The 21,510-nt window shown below is 41.7% G+C and overlaps 1 protein-coding gene across 9 annotated transcripts in view; it reads left to right on the top strand.

Annotated features, from left to right (window-relative positions):
* Positions 1–21,510, top strand: part of NEK1 (NIMA related kinase 1) — a 160,198-nt gene that overhangs the window by 6,959 nt on the left and 131,729 nt on the right. For 7 of the 9 annotated variants that reach the window (XM_055428000.2, XM_055428003.2, XM_088837812.1 and 4 more), the window contains exons 1-3: positions 10,305–10,721; positions 13,956–14,104; positions 14,516–14,612. In XM_055428000.2, the coding sequence (XP_055283975.2) occupies positions 13,988–14,104; positions 14,516–14,612 (214 nt within the window). In that variant the 5' untranslated portion in view covers positions 10,305–10,721; positions 13,956–13,987. Of the gene's footprint in view, positions 1–10,304; positions 10,722–13,776; positions 13,807–13,955; positions 14,105–14,515; positions 14,613–21,510 lie in introns of those variants that run through there. The other 2 variants (XM_055427997.2, XM_055427998.2) reach the window with 2 other exon arrangements.

Here is a 21,510-nt window from a genome sequence, read left to right as displayed (position 1 = left end):
CAGAGATTACCTGCATAGTGTGGTATAGGAGGTTCCCTCGATGCAGTGGTGGTGGTTTAGCCGCTAAGTCGTGTCCAACTCACAACCCCATGGACTGTAGCTCGCCAGGCTTCTCCTTCCGTGGGGTTCTCCAGGCAAGAACACTGGAGTAGGGTGCCATTCCCTGTCCTCGATGCAGTGGTACCCTCAAAATGCACAGAGAGACAAGCTGTCCCGGAGGTCAGGGAAAGAAGCCCAACACATCCCGAGAAGCCAGCAGGGAAGAAAGAAACGCACTCAGGATAGGCTGCAACTGGAATGGAAAGATTTAAGGCTGTGGTCATGCAGCATACATATGTCTTATCTGTCTTTGTGGCCTGCCATGGATTGTGGGGCAGTTAGAACTAGAGGTGAGCTTTGAACAAGCGTCCAGATATGGAAGGTGCTTCGGGCCCATGACACATGCCGTCGGAGAGATGCAAGGGCTCGAGTGGCAGAGCACAGCCCGGGTTAACCTGTTGAGTCCTCCTGGGGCAGGGCATGAGCGACACAGAGTCCCCGCTGGGTGGCAGGATTAAGACCTGTGTATGTCTTGTGGATATTTAGTGTGCCGTGAATATATGGTGCTCAATACATGTCTGATGCGTCTTGTATGTTTACTGCCTCGTGAACATGTCACGTCTCCTGGTCCTCCCAACTTTTTCAATCTCAGCTGTCAAGTCTAGCAGGGCCTAGTGAGAACTGAGCTGAAGCACTATAACTAGAGCTCTACCAAGACTTCTATTAGCTCTATTCCTCTGCCACCAACCAACCAACAAAACCTTTAAGCACGCAAGGAAAGTGAGAGTGTACTTACTCCAACCCTGTCTGGTGCCCTGGTATATCCAGGGCATGGTAGGCATCGCCAGCCAGTGGATGTGATGGCAGCCAGTCCTTCCTGCCAGGACTTCTGTCCTTCTGCAAGAGGCAGTTTGGAACATACTATTTTATAGGATTAGCAAGAGAAGTCAGAAAAATGATGGGAATCCTAATTCAGTTTTTCCTAGATTCTTGCTCTCTGGCCCGTCAAATTGCTCTAAGCTTTTCCTGAAGTAAAAAACCTGAAGATATGATTATTTCCCATAACGACGTTAAAAATACATTAAAAAAAAAGTTCCACAGAAAATCAGACATGAACAAGGTCATAGAAATGTGCTTCATATGTTTGCGAGCTCTTTCAGAAAAGGAACTTTGATTTTATCACCTACGTTTCAGGCACGTGGGCAAGAGGGAGAGAAAGGAACTGAGGTATTCTGTTAGGAAAATGGTGGTGCAGTTCTAGTCTGGAAATTCTTTATGTCACCAGTATCAGGGAACTAGTTGAAAAATGGCCTTTTCTTGTCTTTGGCCTTTTCCCTAAGGAAGAACATGAAATGAATAGATTTGCAGTCTTGATTACATTTTGAAAGCTTTGGCATTGCTGACAATCTTCCAGTTTCATGATTTTTTTCCTGTGCTTATCTATGCTCAGGTCACGTCCAACTCTTTTTCAACCCCATGGACTGTAGCCCGCCAGACTTCTCTTGCCTGGGATTCTCCAGGCAAGAATACTGGCATAGGTTGACATTTCTTCCTCCAGGGGATCTTCGAGCCCAGGGATCAAACATACCTCCTGTGTCTCCTGCACTGGCAAATGGGTTCTTTACACAGAGCCACCAGAGAAGCCCAAGATTCTTTCCTATAGATCCCCTAACTAAGCCTCCCTGGAACTTGACACTGTTGAGTTAGGAAAAAATGCACAATGTGAGAGTTGTGAGTTAAGTTTTATTTGGGGCAAAATGAGGACTGCAGCCTGGGAGACCGTACCTCAGATAGCTCTGAGAGACTAATCCCAAGCGGCAGGGGAGGTCGGTATATATACGATTGTGGTGAAGGGGGAATACACGCAATGAAGCACATATTTTTCCAGAAAGTTTCTACTGGTCTCGTGACGCTTTGCCAGTCACAAAGAGCAAACGTCGCCATGAAGGATTTTAGTGGTGTTCTAGATATGAGGAGATAATAAGAATTGGGTTCAGAAAGTCAGCTCCTGAGACTCTCTGAAGACCTGTCTTGCCAGTTTTTCTCCCCAGAGCACACAGTGTGTCATTCCTGCTCTCCCTGCAACTCCTTTTAAGGAGGTGTTGAAGGTCAGCAGCGGCAGTAGCACATGACTTAATCCTTGTAGAGGCAGATGGCAAGTGCCCTTGTGTAGTTGACAGTATTCTCTGAGCTGTTCAACCAAGCCCAGCCCCAGTTCAGTTTCATGGTGAGACTCCTCTCTCAGGTGCTGCACGGCTCAGGGCTCAGTGTTTTGTTTTACTCTTCCTAGAAATGACTGTGATCTCCCTTCTCAGAGCTCCCTGTTTTCCAGCCCAGAAAGCAAGAAACCCAAGACCTGACTGGATGTTTCCTCTTTGCATATAGCCCTTCTAGACTAAGATCCACATGTGCTGTAGGCTGCTGCCGTTTCACTCCGAGCGCCCTCCAGCTAACGCTAGTTCACGCCGCACACCCAGCACAAGGCCAGATTAGGCCTTTAAGAGTGCAGCTCAGAACTGAGAGCTCCCGCCTTGGAATACAGAAAAATGAAGTGTGCAGACACTGACCTTTTTTTCCTCTTGGGTTTGAGCATCACCTATTTTCAAGGCGTCTCAATTTTAGAGACTGTGTTTGCTCCTATTTAAGGCTTTAGGTCTCTCTTCCCCAACAAAAGATGGCTGGTGTGTCAGGATAGTTTGATCCAGTACATACACCTACATAAACGCATGGCCTTTTAATAAACTCCCAAAGGGAAGGTACTCAGTGTAAGTGGGCCGCCAGCCACCTGCTCTGATTTGTTGTCTGATTGTTTCACTGCTGCCTGCTTTCTGGAAAGAACAAACCACAATACCCCATCATCCGGTATGGCACTTAAATCACTGTGTATGAATGACTGGGTGTATTTCTGAAAAACGTCAATAAAGAGAACTTTGGAAATCGCCCCCTTTCCCCTTGCCTTGTTAGAGTGGTTTAGTCACTCAGTCGTGTCTGATGCTTTTGCAATCCATGGACTGTAGCCTGCCAGGCTCCTCTGTCTATGGGATATACCACTGTTAATAAAGGTTGAAGGAATTTTCATTTTTTTTCCTACCAGAAAGAGGTCTACAAGTATAACTTTATAACTATATTTAGTATAGAAGTTCTGTTTATTATCATAATTTAAAAAATTAATTTAGGAATTCCCTTGTGGTCCAGTGGTTAGGACTTGGCACTTTCACTGCCATGGGCCCAGGTTCATTCTCCACAGTCAGGGAACTAAGATCCCTCAAGCTGTATGGCAGGGTTTAAAAAAATGAATTTAGTGTTGGCATTTCTTTTTTTTTTTTCCCTTCAAATGGAAATATTGTTGAAACCAAGCAGGATCCTGTGGGGTCTTCCTGGGTACAGCTCCCCTGCTTTCCCAAACCATGTCCCCTGCTTCTTTTTTGTAGAAAAACTTCAGCCTCCTAGGCCTTCTCCAAGTTCCAAATACACAAAGGAAACCACTCAAACAAGATGGAAAAATAAGAGTTTACCCATAAAATAAAGTCAAGGACCTATACTTCCTCCTCAGTGGCTAGAGGTATTTCCTAGAGATAATCTCTAGCAGGGAGATCAAATCAGCCCATCCTAAAGAAAATCAACCCTAAATACTCATGGGAAGGACTGATGCTGAAGTTCCAACACTGTGCCACCTGATGTGAAGAGCCGACTCATTGGAAAAGACCCTAATGCTGGGAATGATTCAGGGCAGGAGAAGAAGGGGCGGCAGAGGATGAGATGGTTAGATAGCATCACCGACTCAATGGACATGGGTTTCAGCAAACTCCAGAAGACAGTGAAGGGCAGAGAGGCCTGGTGTGCTGCAGTCCATGGGGTCACAAAGGGTCAGCTTAGCACCGAACAACAATGGCTGGAGATGATTTCCTAAGGCATATCCTTGAGCTGTTTTGCAGAACTAAAATCCCCTCCTGGCAGAAGTTAACTGTGTGCTGATCACGAGCATCAGACCCCAGACTGGTCGGAGCCAGAAAACTGATAATTGAGTTTCCTGGAATACTACCATGTCAGCTCAGCATCAACCAGTCTGTACATAAGCTGATCACACTGTCTTCAACCCCCTCCTTCCCCTGGCCTTTCAAAACCCTCCCGAAGGCCAGGCCAGCAGGGAGATCAGGTCTTTGAAGCACTAGCTACCCCTCCTCCTGGCTCCGTGCCCTGGCATGAACTCTGCACTCTCCCTCCTCGCACCCTGGCTTCACAGAGCGAGGGTGACCAGACCCTAGTTTGGTTTCGTAATGTTGTTATAGAATTTCTTGATTACTAAAACAACTGATTCTTTCTAAAACTGACACAGTGAATGAGAAATCAATAGTTAAATGGAAAAGAAATCCACAAGTGGATACAGATACAGATAGTAAATGTAATATATGATAAAGTTGACGTTTGAAATCAGTGGAAAAGGAAATCACATTTAATGAATAATTCTGGCATTATTAGATTTCCTCCAAAAGAACAAAAAATCATTCTCCCTATGTTACTCATATATAAAAATAAGTTTAAAATGCATTAAATCTATTAGACAGTTGAAACACAAGAACACTGAGATTATTCAGCTAACTTTGGGGTGAAGGAATACTGGCTTGGCAAGATGAAAAACGGGAATGACAAAGAAAGAGACTGATAGATCTTGGGGCACAGGGCCCCCCAGTTTGACTACAAATTGACAAATTTCTATATGGTCAAAGATACCATAAAAATTATCAAAACACCAGTGAGAAACTGCCAGAAATATTTGTTTCAGACCATAATAAATGGTTAATTTCCACATTTTACAACTATCACCTATAAATTGATAAAAAGATAATCAAACAGAAAAAGGGGCAAGTGGTATAAAAGGCAGACTCATGGAGGAAATTTTTAAAATTTGCAAAATTAAGAAACATCCAGAGGAAGCGGTGGATGGTGTGCAAACATGGCCACTTTTGATTCCCTGCCTCCTTATAAATCCTGACTGGCCTTGAACCTCCTTTTCACTAGGAATGTGCAGAAGTGACACCTTGCCCGTTCCCGGCCTCACCTTTAAAAGGACTGGCAGAGTCTGTTTCTAACTTATGGGCTTCTCTGGTGGTTCAGTGGTAAAGAATCTGCCTGTCAAAGCAAGAGACATGGGTTCAATCTCTGGTTGGGAAATCCCCTGGAGGAGGAAATGGCAACCCACTCCAGTATTCTTGCCTGGAGAATCCCATGGGCAGAGGAGTCTGGCAGGCTACAGTACATGGGGTCGCATAGAGTGGGACACGACTGAGCACACGGTTTGCTTCTCCCTTACTGTGAGGGCAACTGTTCTGAAAGGGGTTGACTCTCCTGAGACTGCAGTGTTGTGTGTGTCCTGCGCCCCACAGAGAGGAGCACAGAGCTTCTAGGCAGCACTGTCTGCAGTTGAAGGAAGCTGAGTGAGTGGTTCTAGCTGGAGCCACAAGGAGCAAAAGCACCACCCAGAAGAACCCTGTTTGACTTCCTGGCCTCAGAACTGTGAGAAAAAAGAAATCACTGTTGAGCTTTTGGCCACTAAGCTTTAGGGTGGCTTGTTGCACAGAAAAAATGACCAAAGCAGGAGCACCTATTAAAGTGAAAAAAATTTTTTTCAAAAAAAGCATACTTTTTGACCCAGCAAGCCCATTTTTCAGAACCTATGAAGATAAATAACACTGGAAACCATCTCTATGTCTGTTGAGTGGGATCTAATTAAATAGATTTCAGTACATCCATCTCGTGGAGTATTGATACCGTAAATAAGAATTAGTTGATTTTCATGATGTACTGTTAAAAAGTTTAGGTTACAAAAAAAATAAAAATTCAGGTTGCAAAATAATGTTTATACTATAATCTCGTTTTAAAAGATTAAAGCTAATGTATATGCACATGAGTTCATTTATGTTTTGAAGAATTGAGAGAAAAATGTAGATTGTATGCATGAAAATTAACAATTTTCATTGTTCTGGGGAGTTCTGGAAACAGACTGCATGTGGACCTTACCTTTCATGTTTGTGTTTGGAGGTTGTTGCAGGGAACAAAGACTTTTTTGTTGTTTGAAAGAAAAAAACTCAACAAAAATTTTAAATAAAAAGAATCAAAGAAACCCAGACACATTCTTGTTGTAAAAGAAAAAAAAAAATTACAGAGGTATGTAAGCCAGAAAGGGAAATAATCAGGTAATCCTTGTAACTCAGGTTATGAAAACAAATCCCCCCTAAAACCGAGGTTCCTTACCAAGTTTATGATTTATCTCTCTACCCCAAGTTTTACCCCTTCTTGTCTCCTCTGACCTCCATTCTGTGCCCACCAAACACTCAGCAGCCAGATGACTCAAACTGCTGTTGAGAACACCATTCAAGTAGTAGTGAGAGTCACTCAGTCACGTCCACGCTTTGCCACCCCCAGGGACTACACAGTCCAAGGAATTCTTCAGGCCAGAATACTGGAGTGGGTGTCTTTCCTTTTTCCAGGGGATCTTCCCAAACCAGGGATCGAATTCAGGTCTCCCGCATTGCGGGCAGATTCTTTACCAGCTGAGCCACAAGGGACGTTCAAGTACTAACACTGCTATTATAGACACCATCATTAACTGCAACTCAGGTGGTTGCTCCAGGGAAGGATGAGCTCACGGACCCCCTAGCCGTGGACCACCTGGCCAGAAAAAGACCAGAGACATCTTGACTCCTGAAACCATGATTAAGAAATCTCACAAGACAGTGGTTGACCCCAGCCTTTTTGTCCTTCCCATTTAAAAAACCCAACTCAGAGAGCAAGGGAGAGTGGCTCTAACGCTGATCTCCAGCCCCCTTGCTTGGAGTCAGTCCTGCAATAAATCCTCGCTTTGCTGCAAACTCCCACCTTTCTGTGCCTCCGGAGTTCTAGAGTTAAGCTTTCTGTGCCTCGAGAGCCTGATCTTCGCCCCGTCACTGTAAAGACTAAACTGCTTTATTTACTCAACAGGACATCAAGGGCAAATAGCAGGGGAAGAAGTAGAAACAGTGACTGGTCTCTAAAATCACTGTGGACGGTGATGACAGCGATGAGATTAAAAGACGCTTGCTCCTAGACAGCATATTAAAAAGCAGAGTCATCACTTTGCTGACAAAGGTCTATACAGTCAAAGCTGTGGTTTCTCCAGTAGTCACATAGGGATGTGACAGCTGGACCATAAAGAAGGCTGAGCGCCAAGAATTGATGCTTTCAAATTGTGGTGCTGGAGAAGACTCTTGAGAGTCCCTTGGACTGCAAGGAGATCAAATCAGTCAACCCTAAAGGAAATCAACCCTGAATATTCATTAGAAGGACTGATGTTGAAGCTGAAGCTCCAATACTTTGGCCACCTGATATGAAGAGCCGTGCCTGAGTGTGTGCTAAGTTGCTTCAGTCGTGTCCGACTCTTTGTGATCCCATGGACTATAGTCCACCAGGACCCTCTGTCCATGGGATTCTCCAGGCAAGAATACTGGAGTGGGTTGCTGTGCCCTCCTCCAGGAGATCTTCCCCACCCAAGGAATGAACCCATGTCTCTTATGCCTCCTGCATTGGCAGGTGGGTCCTTTACCACTAGCACCACCTGGGAAGCCCCTGTGAAGAGCCAGTTTATTGGAAAAGACCCTGATGTTGGGAAAGATTGAAGCCAAAAGGAGAAGCGGGCAGCAGAGGATGAGATGATTGGATGGCATCACCGAATCAGTGCTCAAGAATTTGAGCAAACTCCAGGAGACAGTTGAGGACAGAGGAATGTGGCCTACCACAGTTCATGGGCGGAGAAGGCAATGGCAAGCCACTCCAGTACTCTTGCCTAGAAAATCCCATGGACAGAGGAGCCTGGTGGGCTACAGTCCATGGGGTCACTACTAGTCGGACAAGACTGAGCAACTTCACTTTCACACGTTGGAGAAGGAAATGGCAACCCACTCCAGTGTTCTTGCCTGGAGAATCCCAGGGATGGCGGAGCCTAGTGGGCTGCCGTCCATGGGGTCGCACAGAGTTGGACTCGACTGAAGTGACTTAGCAGCAGCAGCAGTTCATGGGGTTGTAGAGTCGGACTTAGTGACTGAGTAACAACAACATCAAGGGCAACTTTCTGTGTCAACAAAAAATTCTCAGTCACTGTTTTTTTAATATTTTCAGAATACTCCTTTGTTTGACTTCATTGTAATGTATTCAGTCAATTCCATATTGTTAGACATCTATGTTCCTCTTAGTTTTTCTGGTTATAAACAATGGTTGCTTTATGTTTACATTTTTCCCACTTGTCTTAGAAGTGAACTTGCTGTCTAGGGGATGCCTGTAGCTAGTGTGCCTTCTGCAAAGACTCTAGCAGTTTATGTTCCCACCAATAGTTTATGACAGAAGTCTAAAGAAGGAGCTGACTAAGCATTCTTTATGAAAACAAGAAAATGAATTTATTTATATTAGTAATTGGCAATGTTTTCATATTGTTTGCTGAACAAAGGGATGTGGGTAGAGCCAGAGTCATTGTGCATTCAGACACCAAAATTCCTACTGACTAGGGGTGGGAGGGTTCACAGGAGGTTAGCTGAGAAGTTCAGAAATGAGGAAAACAAGTGTTTCACATGGAGGTGGAAGAGAGGAGATAGACCAATGGTGACTTCCCTAGCTTGCCAGGTTGGATGACTTGCAGTGCCATCTTCTGGCAAAGAAGCCAAAAAACGTTCAATTTCTATGCTAGCAATGAAGTGCTTCTTTAATACAAGCAGGACTCAGTCACACTGAAGGAGAACCCAGAGAGCCTTAAACTTTGGTGTTGGGGAGGACATGAGGGGAAGGAAACTGATTTCTTGGAAGCAAATATATGAATCATTTACATGTGAGGTCTCTGGCAAAATCTGAGGTGTCTCTGCCAGCTACACACAGCACGTATGAATGGTACAACCTGGAGAGGAATTAAGACGGCCACACCACCATCCTCCTTCAGCTTCAAGTTTGGATTCTCCAGTATCCCTGGGTTACTCTCAGAAAGGCAAGCTAGCCAAAGGGCTACTCAGGACTACACCAAATCTGATCCCTTAGTATAGAAAAGTCTGTCTCCATCTTTGAAACTCCTGCAATGGAGAAAGGTACTTGGACCACTGAAACTTTCAGTGTACCAGTAAGAAACACATACACTCAGTAGATGTAAAGGTGTGGAAAACCACGTTATAATTATTTGTTTTTTCTTTGTGTCTTAATTTTTTTCTTTAAGCCATGTTCTATGAAAAATTCAAGACTTAAAAATACTCTTTTGCTTTAATCATCCAAAATATAGTAGGACTAGTCTTCCTTTTTAAAAACATTCTATTTATTTATTGAGGTACAGTCAGTGTACAATATTGCATAAGTTTCAGGTGTACAATATATTGATTAAAAATGTTTACAGGTTACATTTCAGTTATAGTTATTAACCAAAAATATCTATGTTTCCCTGTGCTGTATAATATGTATCTTTTACCATTTATTGTATACATAGTAGTTGTACATCTTAATCCCATATCCCTATCGTGCCCCACCTCTCTCCCCATTGATAACTAGTATAAATAGTTTGTTTTCATCAGTTTCCTTTCTTTTATATTCGCTAGTTTACATTATTTTCTAGATTCCACGTGTGACATCATTACAGTATATGTCTTTGATTTACTTCACTTGTCTTGCTTTTTAAAACAAAATCAGTTTTCAAAATGCGGCATCCCTGGGCTTCCTTGGTGGTTCAAGGGTAAAGCATCCGCCTACCAGTGCAGGAGACAAGGGTTTGATCCTTGGTCTGGAACGGATCCAAGAAGCCACGGAGTAACTGGGCCCTGTGTCACAACTACTAAAGCCTGTCCTCCCCAGCAAAAGAAACCGCCGCAATGAGAAGGCTGCACCTGGAGAGTAGCCCCCGCTCTCTCCAACTCGAGAAAAGCCCATGCAGCAAGAAATACTGAAAACAGCCAAAAAATTACTAAAAATGTGACATCCCTAACAAAGCTAAATAAGTCCCTTTTCCCTTGCAGTATATGTGGGACGATAACAGGCTTTACTCCACATCACCCTGCGTGGTGGTCCCGTTGCCGCCTGGCCTCACTCCTGTGAGTGAGGACGCTCCTGTCCCCGGAAGCCCCGCTCCGCTCCTCCCGCAGCCTGCTGCACCTGCGGCGGCCACACCCCCAGAGCCCGGCCCCGCCTTGGCCCCGCCCCCTAGGTCCTTCCCGGCCGCCCCCGCTCCGCGCTCGCCTCCGCGCGCTGACGTCACACGCCCGCGCCGGGGCGCCCCGCCCGCCGCGCTGCCTCCTGTGAGGTATTGGGGCGTCCTGTGAGGCGTCCTGAGGCGGGACCTCTAAGCGCTTCTCCGCGCCGCCCGAGTATCAGGTGTCCGAGTGGCGAGGCGAGGGGACGAACCGTCAAGGAGCTGCCAAACCCAGTGCACCCGCCCCGCAAGGCCGCCGGCAGCCGCAGCGGAGAAGTTGGGGGCGGCACCCGGGGCACTCCCCCTGCGGCCGTTGCCAGGGCCTCGGAAACCGGTTGGTTCGGTCCGGAGACGCGGAGTCGTGTCCCGGGGCGTTGGCCCGGGCGGCGCAGGCTGCGGCCCGATGCGCTTTCCGGACCGCGGAAGGTCGGCTCTGCCTCGCTGAGCGCCGGGGGGAGGCGGCGGCCCGGAAGGCGCCCACGGCCTGAGTCCTGAGGTGAGCGGCGCTCGGGGAGGCGTGACGTGCAGAACTGAGAGGTCGTTCTCTTGCGGGAGACCTCGCCCTGACTTCCTTCTGGGGAGGCTGCGGACTCCTGCCCTGAGGGGCACCGAAATAGCCAAATCTCACGGAGATGATAATTCTCTAAGGAACAGCGTTACTAAGCAATCCTTGGACGTTGTGAATGTGAATGTGAAGTCGCTAGTCGTGTCCGACCCTTAGCGACCCCACGGACTGCAGCCTACCAGGCTCCTCCATCCATGGGATTTTTCTAGGCAACAGTACTGGAGTGGCTTGCCATTGCCTTCTTCGGGACGTTATTAATAGGCGATATAAAAAAGAAAAGCGATAGTGAGCATGGAATTAAAGTAATATTAGAAGTGTTGTTATGGATAAGTCATTTACGTTGCTTATCTCTTGTCTCCAGTCTTTAATTGCATACACGGTTTAATTAGAAAACGAGTAGCAATTAACTGGTTAGCTCATAATCTTACATTCCACTTCCTGTAATTTCATACAGTCTACATGTACGGCATTGAAAGTTCTAATATCTTTAGAGTTCATAAGTCTTTTTAAAATATATATATACAGGCCTAATTTTTATTCTCTATTGTAAGATCCGCCCCAAAACGTAGAGATTTTTTTTTTTATTGCTATGGTAAATTACACCGGCGATAACTTGAAGGATTAAAAATAATTAGCAATCTGTGCTAGCAGTGGCCTTTTCTTATGATGCAGCAGTATTGTAGAGACCATGGAGGGAAGCCATACATGGAGAGAGTAGTTCTTTGTTTCTGTTTTAGAGTTTTCTGAAATTAGAGGATCCACAGATCTGTTTCAGGATTGCTCACTTTTTTTTTTCCTTTGGTGAAAGATAAGGAGCCTATTTTGTGAAAAAATAGGTTTTTGTACAATAAGTCACCAGTTGCGAGTTTCATAAAGGTTGTGGAACTTGGCCAGGGGAGTTCTTTTGAGGTCATTTTCATAATGCATTGATACTGTGTTCCAAGTAAATCTTAACTGTAATCCCGTGGACATAGCATCATCTCATGAATATAAACCATTTACATGTTCGTACTTTCCACTAGGGAAACTGCTTATTGTCTGAATAGTCTTGCAGAGAGGACTAGACTTCAGAGAAGGAGATTATTATTTTGAGCCAGCTCTAGTAGGAATCCCATTTTTGTTTTCTGCTTTTTCCAATTATGAGAAATGAGACAGGGCCTTTCCTCATTGAGGAGTTGAATTGACCTCCTTCAGCCTAAAATGGGATTTATTTTTTGGGGAGAAGTATATGTGTGGATCATAGTTGCAGTTAGTACCATAAGTTCTTGAAAGCTGTTGACATTTCTTCACCAGTGTTTCCCTTAAGGACAACTTGCTTGTCCGTCAAATAGCTGAAGCAGCTGAAAAGGCTTGATTCAAGTTCCAGATTACTGAGAAGACAGTTTTTCATCATATACTCTTAACATTTTTCACATTTGGTGCACAACATTTTATTCTATCAAACATTCATGACTTAAAGATGTTCTTGTAACATGTGAGGAAAGATGTTTAACTTGACTAACAGACTGCTTTTTCTGGAACATAGTTAACATACTTAAAAAGAGTGAAGTCATATAGAAAAATTTAACTTTTATCATCTGAAGTTTGTGTTGGTATAAAGTGAAGAAAATGGATTTAATTTTTTTTTTTTGCCACATGGTTCCCTAGTTTTTAAAATACTGTTTGTTTCAAAATCCATCTTTTGCTTTCAGATTTAAAATGTCACCATGGTCTTCCACCAAATTAAAAAAAAAATTTGTAATGTATTTCTAGACTCCCTGTGATTTGCCTCTTTCATAATTAGCTTTCTAATGTCTCTTGATATCAAGTAAACAAGTCTTCCTTCATTTTCAGTATTTGTATGGCTGTGGTGGTGGTGATGGTGGTTTAGTAGCTAAGTCATATCCAACTCTTGCGATCCCATGGACTGGTAGCCTGCCAGGCTCCTCTGTCCATGGGATTCTCCAGGCAAGAATACTGGAGTCCATAGCCATTTCCTTCTCCAGAGGAACTTCCCGACCCAGGAATCAAGCCCATGTCTCCTGCATTGCAGTCAGATTCTTGACTGACTGAGCTATGAGAGGAGCCCCTAAGTTTTCTATGGCAATTCTTGCTCTTTTTTTCATGTTAACTTTAAAAATCAGCTTGTCTGATCACCCTCACACCCAGAGCTTATGTTTATATTAGGGAAGCATTAAATTTAAAGATTAAGAATTAAAAATCTTTCTGATATTGAATCTTCTTTTCCTTCCATGTCTTTTTGTCTCTTTATTTTTTCTGTCTGTTCTTCTGAATATTTTTTGCTGGTTTGTTTTCCAGATTACTTAATCCTGCTGGCTGTAATGGCTGTAACACCCATGCAATGAGTTCTTAATTCCTAATATTTTACTTTTAGGAGTTCATTTAGTAAAGATTAATTTCAGTTCTTTGTTGAAATTCTCCTTTTTTAGAAAATCACTTTTGTCCATTGTTCCCTCTTATTTTCTTGAACATATTAATCAAGGTTATTTAAAGTCTCCTGCTGATAACTCCATTTTTGAGTCATTTGTGAGGACTAATCTGTTTCAGTCTTGCCTTGTGTTGCATAGCTTAGGAGTGGGCTCTCTGACAGGAGAGGCATTTACATGCATATTTTTGGACTTATTCTGTTCTTTTTCCTTCTCTTCAGGATTTTTGCAGCCCTAAACTTTGACTGCTTTCTCCTTAGCACCTAAGGTTGCTGTTTTATATTGAGGCTTTGTTCTGTTGCAGAAATTTAATCTGAAGTTCTTTTATAATAGCAAACACTGGAAACAACTTAAATGTCTAATGAGAGTGGATTAGATAAATAAGTTTAGGAAGTAGTCTTATTAAGCTTGTATTCTTATTGCAGGTAGTGAAGTAATCCTGACAATAGTTACTGTAGGAAAAAGTTAGCTTCTTGCTCCATATATGATAAGTCTATATAATAGTTGACTTTTCAAAGTATTCTTATAGAATTTAAATATCACTCGTTTTCTCCTTTTAGCTATTCCTACATTGCATGAGTAAAAGTGAGGTAAGAGTTATTTAACTTTCAATAGATTTTATATATATATATAAAAGTAAAGTAATCACTCAGGAATTAGAATTTTAATTAAACATTATAAGTGTTATAGATGTCACGGTTTATTATTAATTGATACTTTTTTTATTTTGTATGTCTAGCATATCTGTTAAGATGCCTTAGAAAAAGAACCATGGAGAAATACATTAGAGTACAGAAGATTGGAGAAGGTTCTTTCGGAAAAGCCATTCTTGTCAGATCTACAGAAGATGGCAGACAATATGTCATCAAAGAAATTAATATCTCAAGGGCAAGTGTATTTTTTGTTTGGTTATCCAAGTAGAAGTCTGCTTACAAACAGATTCACTGTTAGAGACAAAAAAAAAAAAGTATGGAAACATATGACATAAAGAGAGACTTCTAATTGCAGAGAAAACCACTCACTTCAGAAGAGTCTGAATTCTTTTAGACTTCTTTCTGTGATGTGTGCTGGTGTTTATGTGTTTAAAAAAGGTACATCACCTACTGCTCTGTAACTTAATCTGATTTGAACATCTTAAAATGTATTTTATTGTGCATTCAACTCATTCTTTTTAACTTCTGGCTATAGTTTATTACTTGGGGTGTGCTTTATGGTAGCATTATTTTTAACCACTCTTTTCAGTTGGACTTTTATGTCATTTATTTACTTAATTTACTATCTTTTCCCCTTCTATTTCAGATGTCCAATAAAGAGAGGGAAGAATCAAGGAGAGAAGTTGCAGTGCTAGCTAACATGCGGCACCCAAATATTGTCCAGTATAGAGAATCATTTGAAGGTCAGATACAGACTCCTAAGCCTTGTGATGACTGCTGCGTACTTTCCTCTTAAGGGTCTTTTTGTGAATTATTCTCAGAAAGAAAAGTATATTATTTCTGCTTGAATACACATGCGTTTGAGTGTCAGCCTTCTTCTCCGATAGTACTGCTGCCACCCTGTCCCTGTGTAGCTTAGTACTGAGTCACTCTCACTTAGGTAGCTTGTAAAGAGGCAGTGGGGTAAGTACAGAAATTTAAACGGAACAGGGACGGTCATCTTCACCTTTTAAAACTAAACGCCCTTTAAGTGCTGCCACTGAGGAAATGTTGTCATCTTAGAAAGTACCTCGCCTGTTAGTGTTCTCCTGTATACGCCATTATTATAGTATTGAGATACTGTATTAAATATACCTTGTATATCATATATATGTGTATTATATAGTGTTCTCAAGTTCTTAAAATATTATAAAATATTGCTATTTTGGAAATATCTACCATTATATTTGGTAATGCAGGAACTAAGGTAAGACAAAACTTCTCTAAAGGCAGGTCAAGGTGGTTTATTCATTTCCATTATTGTCAGAAATTTCTGTCAGTTGCAAAATAAATAGATTGAAAGTAGAAGATAGTTTAAATGACCATTTCAGGCTCTTATTACATACAAGTGTCAGCATCTGAATTAGAGTATCCTTGTTCCCAAATCAAGTTATCTACTAAAGTAGAATATACTTTAAAAAATATATGAATCAGTTAACATCTTATGTCATAAAGTGCTCAGTTTATTTATTTTATGATGACAGTGAAGTGAGGCTTTGGAGCTCCTGGTAAAGAATACAATGTTAACCATCTCTTCCTACCCAGGGCCTTGAATTTCCTTTATCTTTCCCCTAGTATCTGTCTTTTAGTTTCTTTTTGCTTTCATCACCAGAATCTTAGTATTTTAAGGGAAAAAGTTTAAATATATGTCAACAAATATTCTATCAGACATTTTACTTAGAAACATCTGAATGGTTCAGAAGGGATGGCACAGCCTTTAAATAAGGTTATATTACTACTGCTATTTAGCTTTAAAGGAGTTAAATGCTCATGGGAAATGTATTCAGGAGAACACACGTGCATGGACCCTAAGCTCCCTGTTTTCCTTCCACTCTGCTCATTCTCATTCCTTAAGGATAAGCTTTGCAAATAATCCCATGTTGATTCCTTACTGTGTTTTCTGTGCCTTTGTGGAACAAACAAGTATGTAGCTTTTCATGTTTAAAAACAGGTGGGATAAAAAAACAACAACAGGTGTTTGTATGTATCAAACAACAGATCATATGTATGTATCTCCACTTCTAGTTCTTTTCACTTAATATCTCATGGGTATCTTTCTATGTCACTGTGTATTGTTGTGCCCATTCTTTACAACTTTCTTGTAACATTGTAAAGGTTCTCATTGTGTACACTTTATGGCTCTGTCACAATTTGTTTAACTCTAGGTTGTGTTTAGAGTTTTACTGCTGCAGGCAGAATTTTACTGGACATTCTTGTCTACCTGTCTGTCCTGTGGCTGTATTTTAGGAGTGGAATTGCTAGACTACAAGGAGTGAGAGTTCCTGTGTCTCACAGAATCTCCAACCTTGGCTTATATGTTCATTATCAAATTTATAACATGTAATTTTATCTGGTGAGTCTATTCATTTGGTCACAGTTCCTTTTTTCTGCCTCATCTGAACCATCTTCTCATTTTATCATGGACCTCTTTAGTTTCTTATAGACCTTGTGGGAGCTCTGAAACACAAATTTTTCATTTTTCTCTAAAATGGTAAAAAAAAAAAAAAAGTGAACGTAAATCTCTCAATTTTAAAAAATGAGCAAGTTGTTTAAAAAAGTAGAATTCTGATGTTCTTTTGAATGTCTGTCTTGAAAGACGAGGAAATTACTGTCTTTGGAGTTTTTCCCCACTGATTTTTATTCATCCTGACAGAGTAAAAATCATCACTTCAGTTCAGTCGCTCAGTTGTGTCCGACTCTGCCAACCCATGGACTGCAGCACGCGAGGCCTCCCTGTCTATCACCAACTACCAGAGTTTACTCAAACTCATGTCCATTGAATTGGTGATGCCATCCAACCTCTTCTCCTCTGTCATCCCCTTCTCCTCCCATCTTCAATCTTTCCCAGCATCAGGGTCTTTTCAAATGAGTCAGTTCTTATATCAGATGGCCAAAGTATTGGAGTTTCAGCTTTAGCATCAGTCCTTCCAATGAATATTCAGGACTGAGTTCCTTTAGGATGGACTGGTTGGATCTCCATGCAGTCCAAAGGACTCTCAATGGTCTTCTCCAACACCACAGTTCAAAAGCATCAATTCTTCAGCACTTAGCTTTCCTTATAGTCCATCTCTCACATCCATACATGACCTCTGGAAAAACCATAGCTTTGACTAGTCGGGCCTTTGTTGGCAAAGTAATGTCTCTGCTTTTTAATATGCTGTCTAGCCTGGTCATAACTTTTCTTCCAAGGAGCAAGGGTCTTTTAATTTCATGGCTGCAGTCACCATCTGCAGTGATTTTGGAGCCCCCAGAAATAAAGTCTGACACTGTTTCTACTGTTTCCCCATTTATTTGCCATGAAGTGATGGGACCAGATACCAAGATCTTAGTTTTCTGAATGTTGAGTTTTAAGCCAACTTTTTCACTCTCCTCTTTCACTTTTATCAAGAGGCTCTTTAGTTCTTCGCTTTCTGCCATAAGGGTGGTGTCATCTGCATATCTGAAGTTATTGATATTTCTCCCGGCAATCTTGATTCCAGCCTGTGCTTCATCCAGTCCAGCATTTCTCACGATGTACTCTGCATATAAGTTAAATAAGCAGGGTGACAATATACAGCCTTGACATACTCCTTTCCCTCTTCGGAACCAGTCTGTTGTTCTAATACTTGCCTCTTGACCTGCACATAGATTTCTCAGGAGGCAGGTCAGATGGTCTGGTATTCCCATCTCTTTCAGAATTTTCCACAGTTTGGGATCCATACAGTCAAAGGCTTTGACATAGTCAATAAAGCAGAAGTAGATATTTTTCTGGAACTCTCTTGCTTTTTCAGTGATCCAGAGAATGTTGGCAGTTTGATCTGCCTTTTCTAAATCCAGCTTGAACATCTGAAAGTTCATAGTTCACATATTGTTGAAGCCTGACTTGGAGAATTTTGAGCTTTACTTTATGAGCGTGTGAGATGAGTGCAATTGTGCGGTAGTTTGAGCATTTTGAAATAAAATCATAATAATCTCTAACAGTCTTTTGTTCTGAAATTTTAATTCTTAGAGTGTTTTGGCCTTGATTTTATATTTCAGTTCAGTCAGTTCAGTTCAGTCGCTCAATCGTGTCCGAATCTTTGCGACCCCATGAATCACAGCACGGCAGGCCTCCCTGTCCATCACCAACTCCCAGAGTTCACTCAAACTCATGTCCATCGAGTTGGTGATGCCATCCAGCCATCTCATTCTCTGTCGTCCCTGTCTCCTCCCGCCCCCAATCCCTCCCAGCATCAGAGTCTTTTCCAGTGAGTCAACTCGTCGCATGAGGTGGCCAAAGTATTGGAGTTTCAGCTTCAGCATCAGTCCTTCCAATAAACACCCAGATTGATCTCCTCTAGAATGGACTGGTTGGATCAGACAGAGTCAATCCTTATTGTTAATTCTTTTATTCGTTAGTTACCCCTTTTCAGAGATATTTGAATTTATCTCCTACTTGTCGGGATTTTGATGAAATCCCGACAAGTTTTTTTTTCGTGATGAGCTTATTGATGATGTATTCCCTCAAAACAGTTACTATTTGCATTTCTTAGAGTGTCTAATGGAGAAGGAAATGGCAACCCACTCCAGTGTTCTTGCCTGGAGAATCCCAGGGATGGGGGAGCCTGGTGGGCTTCCGTCTATGGGGTCACACAGAGTCGGACACGACTGAAGTGACTTAGCAGCAGCAGCAGAGTGTCTAACTGATGTGTTTATACATGATAGGTATCTTTGATGACACACTTCTCCTTACAAGCACATTGTGTCTTCTGGTATTGAATGTTTCTGTAGAAAATTTTGACTTCGGCATAAAGCTTCTCTTCTTGAAGATAATTTGCTTTTTCTTGATTCTCAAAGAATTGTTTCTTCAGAATTAAATTCAGCAGAACATGACTTAATATTTCTGATTCATTTTCCTTGGAACATTTTGAACCCTTTCTGCCTGCAGATTCTGGTTTTCCTTTGTTTCAGGAACGTTTTCATCTCACTATCTTTTAAAAAATTCGTTTATACCTTAAAATGAGGAAGGATATTCCAAAATTTGTCAGATTGCAAATGAATTCTTTCTTGTAAAGTCTCTCGTGTTACAGGATGTGCTCTCAAGTTTTTTAAAGAACGTTACATAGCAAAATGTTTTGGGGGAAGAAGACTAAACTGAGTTAATTTTGAGTGCTTATAGAGGACCTCAGGCAGAATCAGTTTTTAAAAGAGACATCAAAGAAATTTAATATTGATGTCATAATTGCAGATATCAGATACTGTTGTAAGTCTTCTAAACGTCTAATCACTCAAATGGCAGTATGATTATGTTGTAACAATAACGCATGTGAACTCTTTAGGATGAATTTTTGAAGTCCCAGTATTTTGCATATGGGGATTAGGACACTGAAAAAATTCCACTGACAACATAAACAGATTTTAAAAGTGCTCTTTTTCAGTTAAAAGTTAATGAAGATCATGTGTATTGGGAAAACATAGGTGAATCAATAAAGACATTGATGAGAAATATGAAAATTTTGGATAAAATTTTTTGTAAAATTGCAGAGTGGGACAAAAAAAGTATTTCCAGGTGTATAAATTTATAATTAAAGTTTAATATTAAATATGATAAATAGATACTTTTTGTCTATATTCCTCACATTTATAAATTAAACAATTGCTGCCATTGAGAAAGCCTTGTGTCACTGTATATTTGGGTGTCTGTGTTATATGTTTGTTTACTCTGTGATTCATGTATTGCTATCTATGTTTAGTTGTCTGCAGATGTCATCTTCTAATTGGTTTCATAGTTTTGTCTTTGTTTTCCTACAGTCTTTGCTTTTTATGCTGTATCTTTAATGAGAAAGTCTCATGTATGGAGCTGTGTGTTGACATTGATGCTGTCAAAATCTAACTTCTCTAGTTCCTTAAAGAACCCTTTTCTTTGAGGCTAAATTTGGATTGCTTTTTGCTGCGGGTAGTAGTAATAGAAAATCTGGCCAGTATTGGGTTGAGTGAGAAAGATATTTAATGATCTCACCTAACATGAAATCTAACAGACGGACAGTCCTACATATAGAGCATGTATGTCAGGTTAGACTCTGTCTGATTTCTACTCTGGCATCCTTAATACACACGTTTTTTAAGCCTAATGCTGTCACCTTGTCCTGAGATGACACTTTGCAGCTCCAGGCGGCGCCTGCATCCAGAAGATGCTAAAGAAACGGATTGAGGGCAGCACCAGCCGCTCTGCTCCTGAGTCTGTTCCTGGGACCAGTCAAGCCAGGGCTTTCTCACAAGCAGTTGTTTAGATTTCCTCTTAGATCATAGTGGGCAAAATGGGATCACTGACTACTTCAATACTAAGGAAGACTGGGAGTTAGGGGATCTGGGATTATTTTCAGCTTCTCAAGTGAGGGGCAATGAAGGGAGAAAAGTATTAGAATTTTGAGGTTAGCCTTCCTGCAGGTGTGCTCACTGAGGGGTCAAGCTTTCTGTTCTCTGTTAAGCTCCTGGTTGTTTTCTAATAGGCATCAAGGCTTTGTCACTTGCTTAACAGTCTTCTTGCCTCAGTTTCAGGCAGTTTCTAGGTGTTCATTCTTTGAGCAGGGTTTTGGAGGGTGTCTCTTCAATGCTGTGTGAGTCCCTTGGTGACAGGGGTTGTGTTTTATATTTTTGTATCCCTGGCATCTCATGCAAAGTGCTTGCCACATAGTAATCGTTGGTACCCAGATGCTTGAATGATGGAGTACAAAACAGACTAGTATTTCCCTCATGGAGAAAAGACGTCTCTGTTAACCTTAGGTTTAACTAGTATTTATCCCAAAATAAATAGTAAATGTTTAAGCAACAGAAAATATTATAGAACTCAGATATTTTCCTCCAGGATTGCTTCTCCATTTCTTTCTCAGGTCCTGTTTAACCTGTCCTCTTTGTCTGTGTCTGTCTGTCTGTGTCTGTCACACACAGATACGTCTTTTTTTTTTTTTAATCTTGTAATAGTTTTAATTTTTGATACATGCATATGGTACAGAATTCAAACGTTACATAACAGTAAAAAGTCTGCCTTCCACTTCTCTAAGTTGCCTGTTTCTTCCTCTCGGTGGTACCCACTGTTACTACTGTCGTGAGTTTCGTTCCACACATACTCTAAGAAATGTTAAGCATATATAAGTCATAGCACACTGTGCTTAATTTTTTATGTGTGTTTCTCATGCTGTGTAAATGGTGACATTCTATACATATTTTTTATAAGCAGTTGATGATAAGGTTTTCTGCATTTTTGCCACACACTGACTTCTCATATGTATATTTGGATGATCTTTTCATATCAGTTGTAAAGAGTTATACAGCTTAATTAGCTCATTCATGTAGGTTCCCAGCCCCTGGCACATTAGAAGCAATGTATCCAAGAAGAATGTGGGCATGGAAAGTAACAAGACAAGCACCCAAGCCTGCCGAGTGTAAGGCTGTGAGCCCGAGGCAGCAGGAGAAGTGAGCTCCAAGAGGGCTGCCCTTGAGCTGTGACAAGTGACCCTGGCTGCTCCTCCTGCCGGGCAAGAGGTCGTGTAGTCCTATCCCTGTGGAAGAATGAAGGCGGGGAGAAGGATGAGAAGTGTCCTTCTTGTCCTGTCTACCCCGGAAGGGTCATGGATGTCTTTTTTT

Source organism: Moschus berezovskii, chromosome 7 (genome assembly GCF_049115385.1).
Source record: "Moschus berezovskii isolate FMDL1 chromosome 7, NW_MosBer_1.0, whole genome shotgun sequence".
Lineage (NCBI taxonomy): Eukaryota > Metazoa > Chordata > Mammalia > Artiodactyla > Moschidae > Moschus > Moschus berezovskii.
Note: the sequence above shows the minus strand (reverse complement) of the source record. Positions and strands in the feature narration are given on the sequence as shown.